Source organism: Microtus ochrogaster, unplaced genomic scaffold, assembly GCF_000317375.1.
Source record: "Microtus ochrogaster isolate Prairie Vole_2 unplaced genomic scaffold, MicOch1.0 UNK70, whole genome shotgun sequence".
NCBI classification, from domain to species: Eukaryota; Metazoa; Chordata; class Mammalia; order Rodentia; family Cricetidae; genus Microtus; species Microtus ochrogaster.
Window position 1 is genome coordinate 1505881 of NW_004949168.1, and position 12948 is coordinate 1518828.

The 12948-nt window shown below is 49.0% G+C and overlaps 1 protein-coding gene across 1 annotated transcript in view; it reads left to right on the forward strand.

Moving 5' to 3' along the window:
• Positions 1-5454: 5454 nt before the first annotated feature.
• Positions 5455-12948, forward strand: part of Rcsd1 (RCSD domain containing 1) — a 17775-nt gene continuing 10281 nt past the window's right edge. The window contains exons 1-4 of the mRNA XM_005370115.1: positions 5455-5507; positions 5831-5897; positions 8613-8714; positions 10035-10124. Coding sequence (XP_005370172.1) covers positions 5455-5507; positions 5831-5897; positions 8613-8714; positions 10035-10124 — 312 coding nt within the window. The remainder of the gene's footprint in view (positions 5508-5830; positions 5898-8612; positions 8715-10034; positions 10125-12948) is intronic.

The following is a 12948-nucleotide window of genomic DNA, read 5'->3' on the forward strand; positions in this document are numbered from 1 at the left end:
GCATGTGAAGCTCAGGACAACCTTGTAGGGGCAGCTCGCTCCCTCCACCTCTCCTTGTCTCTTAGGAGTTGAGCTCCCTAAGCTTACCAGGATTGCTCCACAAGCATTTTACCTGCAGAGCCAACTCACAAGCTCCTAATTTCATTCCCTTTATAGGCGAATATTATTGCATGGTGTAATTGTTACAATCTACTTCTCCATTCCCTGGCTAGTGGGCATGAACCTGATACTTTGATTCAAGTGCTTTGATTGACTTAGGGATCACACAGCTCGGATATATGTTTAGGATTTCTGTAAGTACTCCTGGGGATGGTAAATGGGGAAAGGATGGGGTATCTGCTAGGCACCCATCTTGGTAATAAAGTGGCCCATCGTAATGGCTGGCACAGGATGTCCACTCATAAGGGAAGAATATGTCTTAGCTGAGCCCTCTGTACTGCAGAGGGGATAGAAGAGTAACGGAAGATTGGGCCTAACTCTGAACATCTCTTAGCCATTTGCGCAAACTGCTAGCCTCATAACCAACATTCAGCAATAGGGAACAATTATTGAACCCTTCCTGTGTGCCAAGTTCTATTCTAAGCATTGTACGTGCATAACTCATTAAGTCTTGCCAATGGCTCTATAACATAGCACTATCATAATAATTCCCTTTATACAGATTGGGTTCCTGGGACACAAAGTTTGGTAACTACTTCATCCATTGTGGCTGGATTTGACCTGACTAGGGGTATGGAGGAAATGGAGAAAGGACAGACACCCCAAAAAGCTGGGGGCAGGTGGGCTGTGCAGACACCAATGGAGTGATACCAATACCGCTACAAACCAGGACATCAGCATGTTTATTATGTATAGCACGGGGCTGGGGGGGTTAGCTAGTCTCAGTAGGATGTGTTTGCAGGGGCGCAGTCTCCAGCTGTAAGCTTCCAGGATGAGGAAGCTGCAGCTGTATCTTTTGCACACACCAATCACTCTTTCATAAACACTCACACTGGGCCAGAAGAAAGCTTTGGCCCAATCCGAGCCTGACCCAAATGGGAAAAGCTCTGACAATTCCCTGTGAGTCAGAGGCCTTGATCCTTGACATGGCCAGCTCATGTCACATAGTACACATTCACTCAGGTCTCCACTGGCCCAGGGCTTCACTCGCTCCCTACAGTTAACATCTAGGGCCATGGAATGGAAAACGTGGGGCTGGTATTTGCACTCAGTCAACCTGTGCCCCACACAGTGTAGTAAAACTGTCACTACACCCTGCCTGGAACACAAGGCTCATTCCCAAACGAGTGGATACTCTGTGGGTAATAGTCTGATTCTTGCTATCCATGAGGGGAGGGCGGTACAGCCACCAAGAACCAAGACACAAGTTGCAAACTGTGTTGTCACAAAGGCTGGTGGGTATTAATAACCTCACTTACAAAACAGGAAACTGAGGCTCAAGGTACTGTTGGTCAGCTTTCCATTGCTGTATTAACAAATACCCAAGTTAAATTAGCTTTAAAGTATGAAAGGTTTTTTTTTAGGTGTGTGGTTTCTGAGGTTTCCAGGCCAATTGGTCTTGCCACTTCGGGCCTGTGGTAGCATAATAATACATCATAGGGTGAGTGTACAGGAGACGAGACTTGCTCAGCTCATGGCAGCTAGGATACAAAGAGAGAAGAGAGGTCCGGATCACAATGTCCCCTGCTACAGCATGTCCCCAGTGACTTAACGCTCTACCACTAGACCCAGCTTCTCAAAGGTTTCATCCCCTCTCAATAGCAGGCTGGAAACCAAACCTCAAACACATGGACCATGTAGACATTGAAGATGCAGCGGAAGCCCCTGCACATCGAATGCAACCAGAGCCCACATCTGGCTCCGAATGTATTGTTCTCATCCATCGTCCCTCTGCCTTTCTAGGCCTAAATAATTCCTTTCCTTGTGCTTGTACCATAGCTCACAGGTTTTTCAGAAAATGTTTTTCTCAGATTACATTGCTAAGTTCCAAGCATTGTCATAGAGCTTTCTGTTTCCTCTGTTACCCGTCACGGTTACCTGGGCATTCACCCAAACTCTAACCCTCTGTATGTTCCTGCTTTTATACCTGCTGGTCCCCATCTAGAAGACTCCCCAGGACTCGTGCCCTTAGGCACCCAGGACTGTGCCCCATAGTAACCCCCCCCCCCCAGGTCACTGGGCTGCAACACCAAGTCCCAGATAAAATGGAAAGCCCAGAAAGACCCAAAGAAGGAGCCGCCCCTTGCCAATGCCTAGGGCTCCTTTGGTAGGTTGAGTATTTTTTTCTGGGTTTTCCCTCGGAGGGAGTTGCAGAGGCCAAGGAACTTCTATTTTCAGGTCCTTGAATCTTACAAGTGGGCAGGTTGGAGATGTTTGGGACTTTTTTGGTCTGTGTGAAAGGACTATTTGTTCTCACGTATCCATTTCTACTCTTCTATCTCAAGGATTTGTTATTGTTCTTCACCTCCGCCTTCTATTTTCCCCTAGAGCAGGCTGCTCACAGCTTGGAGTCATCACTTGTTCCCACAATGCATTTGACAGCATCTGGGGATGCTCAAGAGAGAATGGATGAAAGAACCACCTAGAGGGATGAGGGACACCACACACAAGTCATGCGGAACATTTGGGGTTTCCTGCCCTTCCCCCACTCACTTTAGTCAGGGAACTTTCTGACATTGCTCTACCCCATCTGCAGTTCACACCAGTGTCTCCCCTGGAGCAACAGGGGTGATCCTCCTTCATGGACGAAGGCCAGCTCACACAGAGGAGATAGCACAGTGTTCAGCCTTTGGTCTCTTCCCGTTCTGCGTTTCTTCTAATTTGACCCAACCTTGTGACCTCAACTGCCATCTCTACCTGGGCACTCTCACATGCCTGTCTTGGTTTCCTCCTTTGACCTCTAGGCTCGGGTGTATATTCAACTCTCTCTACTGCATCTCAACTAGGGTGTCTATGAGACATTTCAAACTTTCATAACTGAAAAAATACCATTCCCCTCATCCCATCTGTCCCACCCACTCTTCCAACCTTTCCCAACCCAGAAAGTACTTCCGGTGTCCTATTGTCCATAACAGAAGTCGGGCACCATTTTTGGTTCTGCTCTGTCCCTCACACCTACACAGGCTTCATCAGTAATTCCAGCAGTTTTATCTCCAAATCTCTCTTCTCCCCCTCTCCTGCCTGCATGTGTGGGCCCCTCCACTGTCACCCCCTGGTTAGCTCACACCCTGCAAGCAACTGTCTTTGGTCTCCTTCCTGTTCTCTTCCATCTTCCCGTGCAGCCTCTCTATGTGGGACCACTCACTTGCTCGCTCAGACTGGAACACAAGCTGCTTGTGACAAGGTACCCACGGGGGCTGGCCCCATCCCTTACCTCCCCACCCAACTCTGCTGCCCAGATTCTCCCTGCCTCGTTTTTCTCTGCTCTCCCTCATCCTGTTCCTGTTTGTGATTGTGCTCAGGAGACCTCCCTTCCCCATCTTTTCCCTGCCTGGGATTTAACAGAGCTACTCCTTTCTCGGAGATACCTTTCCACACCCTCACTGTAAAGAGGACCGGCTTTGCCTCCATCACATCCTTTCTCAGCCCCGTATCTCCTTGTTGTTGGTCTGTCTGCATCTTTGTTGTTGAGGGCAACAGTTCTGCCCTGTTCACTTTTGCATCAGAGGCTAGAACAGGGTCTGTGAAAGAGGAGAAAGAGACACACGAGGGTGAAGGGCTGGACGTGTGGGCAAAGCTGGCGCTCCATGGTGGTTCCCTCCCATGCCATCACTTACTCAGCAGAAAGTTACTCTACAGCATGGCCCCACCTTTCTCCTCCAGATGAGGTAAAAATCAGGCAACGCATCACACTGCTCTGAGAACAGTACTCAGAAGCAGGTAGGATAAGCGAACCTGCCTAGTCTGGTCCAGAAGCCTTTCCATCATTCTAGGATAGCAGTGCGGGAAACACTGGGATAAACGGAAGAGTTAGGAGCAAAGAGAACACCCCAAGACGCTACACTGCTCCTTCCCAAGTGATGATGAAGCAGCTCTGTAGGGATGGGAACTCTTCCTAGGAGATAGCCTTGTCTTATGACCCTTTTCCTTTCTGGAGGACCAAAACAGCAAGCATCCTTTATGCCTTTGAGGCTCTGGGTTCACTGTTCTGATGAGCAAGAAACATTCTTATTGGCTAAGAGCAAACGATCCTCCACCCTCAAGCCCAGCCCTCTCGCGGCCATGCACAATCAGGCTTTTCAACATACCTTGGTTCCCTACACTGTAGCCCAGAGTCTGTTAGGCACTTCAGCTTTCAAACAACAAGCAGGGTGGAGAAGTAGGGCAGAGCCAGAGAGGTAGCTGGGCCTTCTTCTGGCCTACACACAAAGGTTCTACTATGTGGATGGTCAGCACCCTCCAAACTGTGTTTACTCGGCATAGCAACCATCCAGGAAGCTCCACACAGTCTAGACATGGGCTCCTCAGTTCTCAGAAAATCCCACAGACATGGAAAGGAAACATCACAGGTGATTTGCTCCTGGCCGCGGCGGAGTCAGACATTCTTGTAGCTGTGGTCTCAGAGGTAGCTGGCAGAGCCGGGCTTGTTTGGTGGCAGGAAGGGTGTAGCAAGCAAGATTCAGGTCCAGAAGGATGTTGTGGAGGCTGGGGCTGCAACCAGGTGTGGTCTCCAGGGTGAGTTAAAGGTGTCAGCGGCTGTAGGAGCAGGTAACCAGGTCCTACACTGGCAAATAGGGCCGAATGGGGATGGGACAAGCTCTGCTGAACTCCTTCTACACTTCAGACCCAGTGTTAAGTACTTTATGAACCAGAAAAAAAATATTTATCTAGGGAAGTTGAGAGTCTTGGGAATGCCTAGAAAGAGGTAGAGACACTGAAGTCATTTTTTTTTTTATTATTTTTGGTTTTGTTTTGTTTCGAAACAGGGTTTGCCTGTGTAGCCCTGACTGTCCTGGAACTTGCTCTATAGATCAGGCTAGCCTCAAACTCACAGAAATCTGCCTGCCTCTGCTTCCCCAGTTCTGGGATTAAAGGTATGTACAACCACCGTCCAACTGAAGTCTTTCTTAGAGCCAAGAATACATGGGCTACAGATGTTGATCAATAGGTAGTGTGCTGGCCTAGCATGCACAAAACCCTGGGTTCGGTTCCCAGCGCTGTATAAAACTGGGCATTGTAACCTTAGCACTTGGGGAGAGGCAGCAAAGAGATCAAAAGTTTAAGATCACCAGGCTTGACAATGCAGGTCTTTAATCCCAGCATCAGGAGGCAGAGGCCAGAGAATCAAGCTGTGAGTTCAAGGCCAGCTGAGGTCTACAAAGTAAGTTCCGGGACAGCCAAGGCTACACAGAGAAACCCCCGTCTCAAAAGAAAAGAAAAACAAACAAGCAAACAAACAAACAAAAAAGTGTCTGTTCAGTGTCTTTAAGAGTACCTTGATTTACACAAGACCTGATGGGGGCCGAGTACAGTACAGAAGACAATGAGAGTGTGGGAGCCCCAGCCTGGTATAGGCTTGCAAGCTGTCGTACCCACCGAAGGAGCTCTGTGGCTAAGACCGCAATGCAAGCTGGAAGCAAAGCCTCACATGGGCTGAGCTGCCAGCCTACAGATCATGCTTCTTCCATTGCACCTGTGCAACTCGCTGGCTAATAATAATCTTGGTACTTACATAATAGCCCTTTGCAGTTCTTAGAGCGCTTTCCAAGGGATGTATTATTACTTAACTCATGGCCCTCGCTGGGTGTCAGGGTCAAATATTCCCATGGTTAATTCCGTTTGGTTTCTCCTATGTGACTTTGACTAACTGATGTGTGCCTCTGGCCTTCAGTGTGCACAGTAGCCATCGGTCAGTACTCGGAAATTTAGGGAAGGAGGTGCCCTGGGGACAGGTGGAGGTGAGAAGGTTTGCCATTTGAAGATAACTTGTTAACCTAGGGGACTTATGGAAGCAAACTCGCTATTCGAATCTCTCCTTTCACCCAACTCGTAAGCCCTTAGTGCTCCCAGAAGCCTTCCGGTTCCCTGCCGCTGAGCCCCTTGCCAAGCACATCTTGAGACAGGGAAGTTCCGGTGTTTTTGATCCCTCTGTAGCTCTATTTTTAGCTGGAATGTCTCTCACTGCACCACTAGCCCTCGGCGCCTGGAAGCTGAGGTAGGGTGCACCGTCAGCAGGCCTGGAGGAATAAATAGCAGTGGACAGAGGCCGTGCTGGTGAGTGAAAGGAAGCTAGACAGATGGACAAACCCATCAGCCTGCATCTTTGCCAAGGGCAGCTCGATTCACCATACTCTGTCCCCTGAAGCCTTTCTGGCGCTCCAGGACAGTGAGGTGTGGGTCTCTGACCGCTATTCATGTGACCAGTGGAAAGATCAGACATGGACCAGTCCTGAGTCCATCCAACAGCCTCCTCGGATGGAGTGTCCAGGCTTCCAAGGCATTCCCAGCAACTTGAGGAAAATCTGGGGGAAAAAAAAGAGATAAATAATTTGAAATCCTCCTTGAAATCAATGCCAGTGTTTAGACTGGGGTGGGATGAACTTGAGTGACGCGGACAACAGGAATGAAATACCTGACTTCAGCCCCAGAACAGCCATTCACATATGGAGGTGTGAGGCTCCGTTCTTTCTTTCCTACCTCTGCACAAATCTCCTTTCCAACCAGCTATGTTTACCTACCTCTGTACAAATCTCCTTTCCAACCAGCTATGTTTATGCCACTTAATTGCTGGGAGGTAGCAGAGTCTAAATCAAAAAACTTGGAGACACTTTTAGTACCAAAAGGAGCGTGGTGGACATGTCTGTGCACAGGGGTATAAGTGGCATAGAGATGCATGCTTATGCTGGAGTTGGGGCATGATCCATCTCAGACGCCATGATACCACCCATGGGGAGGCAGAGACAGAGTTTCTCAAACTGCTACCCAAGTCCCCCAAGACAAAGGGAGAGTGATAATGTTCTCTATGTTAAGAAATGTCACCATCACAGTAAAAAACAAAACAAAACAAAAAACCTAACAGCTCTAGGGTTGAGCACATAAGACCACCAAAAAGCCAAGAAATGGGGCCAGCAATGTGGTTCAACAGGTAAAGGTGTTTGCCACCAAGCCTGACAACCTGAGTTCAATTCCCGGGACCCACTGACAGAAGGAAAGAACTGACTCCCACACTAGCGGACAGGATAAGGGCCCTGCTGGAACTCAGCCAGGGACTTGCTCCACCTCTCTCATTGCTTCAGCAGTCTGAGCCTTGACACGGGTGGTGCCAGAGTCTCTCATTAGGGCTGTCCGAGTTTAGTGACTGACAATTTAATGGCTGTGGAAATTGGGAGGAAAGGAGGGGAGGAGCAGGGTGTTGTTATTATGACTGGCTACAGGGCCAGCTTGCAATGCTGCAAGTTGTCCTCTGGCCTACACATACATGCACGCGCGCGCACACACACACACACACACTTTAAATTTAAAAAGGAAACACAGAAGGAGCTGGGTATGGTGGCACACATCTATAATCCAAACACTGGAGGAAGACAAAGTCGGAAAGATGTGAGTTCAAGGTCATCTTAGTTTACAAAACAAGACCCTGTAAGAGAGAGAGAGAGAAAGAGAGGGGGGAAAGAGAGAAGAGGAGAGGAGAGGAGAGGAGAGGAGAGGAGAGGAGAGAAAGAGAGGGGGGAGGGAGGGAGAGAAAGAAAGTAACCTAAAACAGGTTACTATGTAGACCACAAGACCTGCCATTTGCAGGGTCAGTAACTCACTCTCTATGTCAAAGTGACAAGTAGCATATGGGATGGACTGTGCCCTTCAGGCATCTTAGCTTGAAACATCAATAAACTAATGGCCAGGACAGAAGGCTGGACCCATAGCCAGCCATAATAACAACCCTGTTCTTTCCCTGCCAACCCACAGCCATTAAACAGTCACCAAACCCAGAGCAGCCCTAATGAGAGACACTGGCACCGTCCCGCCCAGACTGGCCCGCAGTGAGAGAGCTGGAGCAGGTCTCTAAGTTCCAGAGCCCTCGTCGTCTGCTACTGCCTCTCATGTCATTCATTAATAAATGGTCACCACTACCCATGGCATTCAGCTAAGCAGGGAAAACAAAATTTAAAAAAAAAAATCACATCTGGATGTGAAAATTCTAGAAAGGGCAAATGCTCTCTCTGTTTCCTACAAAGACCCTAGTTCCAAATGCATTTTGCCACCCTACTGAACCCCCATTTTTTAGAGTCATTAAACAGGAAGGAGGTTTGCAGACTATTGTTGATACTTCCCGTGTTTGATGGGCGTTTGCAGAGTGGGAGACCCTTCCCTGACTGCCTCCAGCCCCACCTTGGTTTATTTGTCCCCAGGGGCACATCTGGAACCCTGTGTAATACATTGTAGCTACTCACTAAATGTAGATAATTGAATAGTGTGTGTGTGTGTGTGTGTGTGTGTGTGTGGTTATTTTTAAATTTGGATATAGGAACCAATTGCAAAATACTTTTAAAAATGTATCGTCACAGAATTCCTGATGGAATCACAAAACAGGTGCCTTTCATGGCACCCCATGTGACCCTCCGAAGAGCAGAGTGTACACTCACTTGATGAACATTTGCCTCTCCTTTGTTTGCCAGGAAAGATCGGCAGAGACCAACTCCAATGTGGACAGCTCAGCCCAGCCTTCTGTGGCCCAGCTGGCTGGGCGGTTCCGGGAGCAAGCAGCTGTGGCCAGAGAGGTAAATGTGGAGCCGGGACTGGAGGAAGAGGATGTCCATCAGGCCCTGAGGAGAAAGCACGCAGGAGGAGCTTTGGCAATTACCAAATTAGGAAGAGAAGCCAGAGAGGGTCCCTCTGAATGTGAGGAATGTACCACCGACCTGCTTCTTTGGGGCAGAGAATCCTTCCCTACCAGAGCCGGGCTCCCACCATGGTTAGGAGGGGTGAATGAGGCAGAGCGTGGACTCCTGTTCCTCTTGAGCGTCCACGGACAGTGCTGTATCGCTTTGTCCAGCCTGGACGGGTTCAGAGCAAAGAAGTCCCGGCTCCTGCTTCTAGCCTCGGAGCAGGAGATAGGCAAGGTGGCATCAGATCCAGAACTGAGGATTCGCTAGGAAACACTTTCCAAAAAGAGACCAGGAATGGAGGACCAGTGGATTCTAGAAGAATCCTGCTGAGAAAAGAAAAAAAAATTTTAAGTGTTATAACTTTGCGCAGTTGGACCAGATTGTTTCAGTCATGTAGTGTGTGGCTTCCATCCCAAGTGAGCTGAGGCTAGGCCAGAGTGATGCACGCCTTTAATCCCAGCTCTTGGGAGGCAGAGGCAGGTGTATCTCTGTGAGTAGCCCAGCCTGGTCTATAAAGCAAGTTCCAGGACAGCCAGGGCTACACACAGAGAAAGCCTGTCTTGGGGGTGGGGGTGAGATGAGCAATAGCAAGCGTGGTGCTGCATGCCACCGAGATTTCAGCACGCTAGTGTTGAGGACCAAGACTTCAAGATCATTCTCAGTTATATAAGGACATCAAGGCTAGGCCAGGCTGCAGGAGACTGTCTGTCAAAGCAACCAAAGCAAAAGTCAGGGAGAATCCCCAGGTGGCAAGGGTCTGCCTCGGCCCCATGGCCTTGTTCTTTTATGTACACAATTTTGCACTTCTGTTTTCTCAACTAAAAATAAAATCGACCCATGCTATCTAAACAGAAATGCTCTAAAGGACAAAGAAAGGGGGTGGCGATGATCTAAGGGACTGGTTCTGCCTCACGGCCAAAAAGGCAAAATGTGGATGTCATCTTGAGAGGCTGGCTCAGATCAGGGGTTGGGGGGGACCTCGAGTACAAGATGACATTATTGCTGAACAGAAAGGGGAGCAAGATAACGGCACAGCACTGATGCATTCAGCAGGAGGACATCCCTGAGACAGCCGGTTCCCTCACCATTCTTTCCTCCTCTAGCCATCCCTAACCGTTCCTAACACAGGTTTCCAGCCCTTCCCCCTCCTCCCTATCGCCCCATTCACTGCCTCTCTTTTTCTCTCTGTGTCGTCTGTCACTCTCCCTCTAGACACCAGCCAGTAAACCAACAAGAAGGAAACCGCCCTGCTCCCTCCCCCTGTTCCCCCCCAAGGTAGAGCTGGGCCAGAATGGTGAGGAGGTAAGTGCTCCCCTGGGATCAGAGATGCTGGCTGCGGGGCTTCATCCTCCTTGCAGGAAGAGCTACAAACACCACACATTTAGACCTTGACATCAGCACAAGGGTCTCTCCACCTCTGATGCAATAATGGGTCTCTAGTAACTTCCTGGATCTTTTACCTTGGAGGCTCACTTTCCCCAATCTCTTATTCCAAGACTCCTTAAGCATCAGTCAAGGACCAGAGTGGTGTTTCAGTCTGAGTCTAAGGGAAATGGTGGTAGAAGAGGTGTGGAAGGGTCCTGGAAAGAGAGGCTGTGCTGTCAAAGCAGAACTATGGTGCTAGAGACATTCATGCTCACTCCGTATCCTCGAAAAGGCTGGCTATTGTCCGGGATCACTGGAAGAAAACCAGAGCACTCAGGAGGCCTCCTGGCCCTCGGATATAAATAGTCAGTGCTGCCAACATAATGAAGGCTCTGGTGTCATAGATCATAGCCAGTAATAGAGTCCCGGCCTGCGCGCTGGCCCAGCCTTATTTATCTAATTGTAGCTGTTAGAGCGGCTGCTGCGGCCCCAACCCAGCAGCCCATGAACTTTCACTGTGGTCACGGCCGTGGTCCTGCCAGAAACCAATCTGCACGTTGTCTTCAGGCCCAGGAGGCCAAGCCCAAAATAAAGCAAGCAAGTCACACAGCTCAGTTCCCAATTCCCACTTCAGCTCCCTCCTTTTCCCTCCCCTTCTTTCTGGGGACCAGCATCCTGATAAAAGGCCCCAAATAACCCTGTGAACTTAGGCAGACCTACATTTGGTCCCCTATAAAGTGAAACGGTTGATGTAGATGAATGGTTTTTCAGGCCTTTTTGTCAACCCAGAGCTCACAAGTGCATCAAAAAGCAGAGAACTCAGGCCAGCAAGAGGGCTCAGCAGGTAAAGGCACTTACTTGCCACCAAGCACAGTGACCTGAATTCAGTCCTTGACAACCACATGGTAAAAGGAAAGAAAGTTGCCCTCTGACCTCTATACACATGCTGTGGCACGTGTGTGCAACACACCCTCGCACACATAATAAATACAAACAAACAAATAAGCAAGTAAGTAGAGTCAAGTGGTGGTGGCACACATCTTTAATCCTAGCACTTAGGAGACAGAGGCAGGCGGATCTCTGTGAGTTCGAGGCCAGCCTGGTCTACAAAAAGAATTTTAGGACAGCCAGGACTGTTTTGAAAAACAAAAACAAATGTGTGTGTGTGTGTGTGTGTGTGTGTGTGTGTTGCTTGAGATATGGCTCAGTGGATAAGAGCACTCATTTCTGTTCCAGAGGACCAGAGTTCGATTCTCAGCACCCACACATGGTGGTCCACAACTATCTATAACTCCAGTTCCAGGGAATTTGATGCCTCTCTTTGACCCCTATGGACACCAGACACCAAAACACCCATACACATAAAGATTATTTAGTTAAAAATAAATTTTAAAAAATTCAAAGGACAGAGAACTCGTAGCTACCTCCCAGTCAAGTAGGGTTGGAGACGGGGGGGGGGGGGGGTCTAGGGCTTTTTTCAACGGGCAGAATGGTCTTGTGAGCTGAGAAGTCCCCAGAACCTAGGTTAACAAACTGTTAGGTCTCCGGTGCTGGCATCCATGATGCTATGGCTCCATGGCATTCCCAGCTGATGCTACCACCGCCAACTTTGCCAACTTCTCTTTACAAAGGGTTAACGTTTGTAGCTCTTCCCTGCTGAGTTTGGCACCTCTGCTGGTGCAGGGCTGAGGCTGTGGCCGTCTGAGGCTGTCCCCAGGGCTTTCCTCAAGAGGAATCATTGCCTCATACTAGTTCCTCATTTGTGAACCGAGGACAGGAACATTACCAGAAAGTGTGCGGTGGGGCTGGATGGGGAAGTTTTGCTCGTGGGAATAAAAGCAGATGAAGCGGGTCAGGCTCATAGAGATTGGATTTTACGGCTTCATTTCACAGACTTTATAAAATCCAGAAGTTAAAGGCATGTAATGGCCAAGGGGTAGAATGAAGAGGGAGGTGGGGGTCAAACTCTGAGAACCCCTCTAGAGTGTGTTTATGCAAACACTGCCCCCAGGATCGATGGCTTTCTTTTCGCCTTGAAATTCAGAGTGAGGGAGTCATGGCACGCAGTCATAATCCTAGCTCATAGCAAGCTCCAGGCCATCCTGAACTTCAGAATGAAACCTCTGTCAGAGAAAGTGGGCACAGTTCTCTCGGCAGAGCTGGATGGAGATGTTACCTGCCTGTGTAGTACATGCAGCCTACGGGAACCCTGACAGCCTTCCGCTTACCCTAGCTCATGAGCAGGGATGGGAAGGACTGCTTCATCCCTTACCTCCTATACCTTCTGGGCCTGAGATGTGGGGTCAGCCGCCAGGATTTCTCCTGCTGGTTGTAGGCAAAGTAACAAGTTACCTTTCCTGAGAGAACCAGATGACATGGAAGGACATGAATACTACTTCATGAGAAGCTATCAGGTCCACAACTTCTAGATGTCATAATATATGATTGGAATGTCATATTAATACACATACACATAAAATAATGAATGCCAAGTTGGTTTTTTTCTCTGCAATTTGTTTAACCTTAACCACTAGCCTGGAGCCTGTCATTAAATTATAAACTAAATGCTGCCATCTGCTGTCCATCCTGTGAACTGCACTAGCGGTTGCACAGGATCCCAGTCCACACCTGCTGCGCCTCCAGCACTCACTGTGCTCAAGAGGTTTGAGCCGGGTGATGGTGGCGCATGCCTTTAATCCCAGCACTCGGGAGGCAGAGGCAGGTGGATCTCTGTGAGTTCGAGACCAGCCTGGTCTACAGA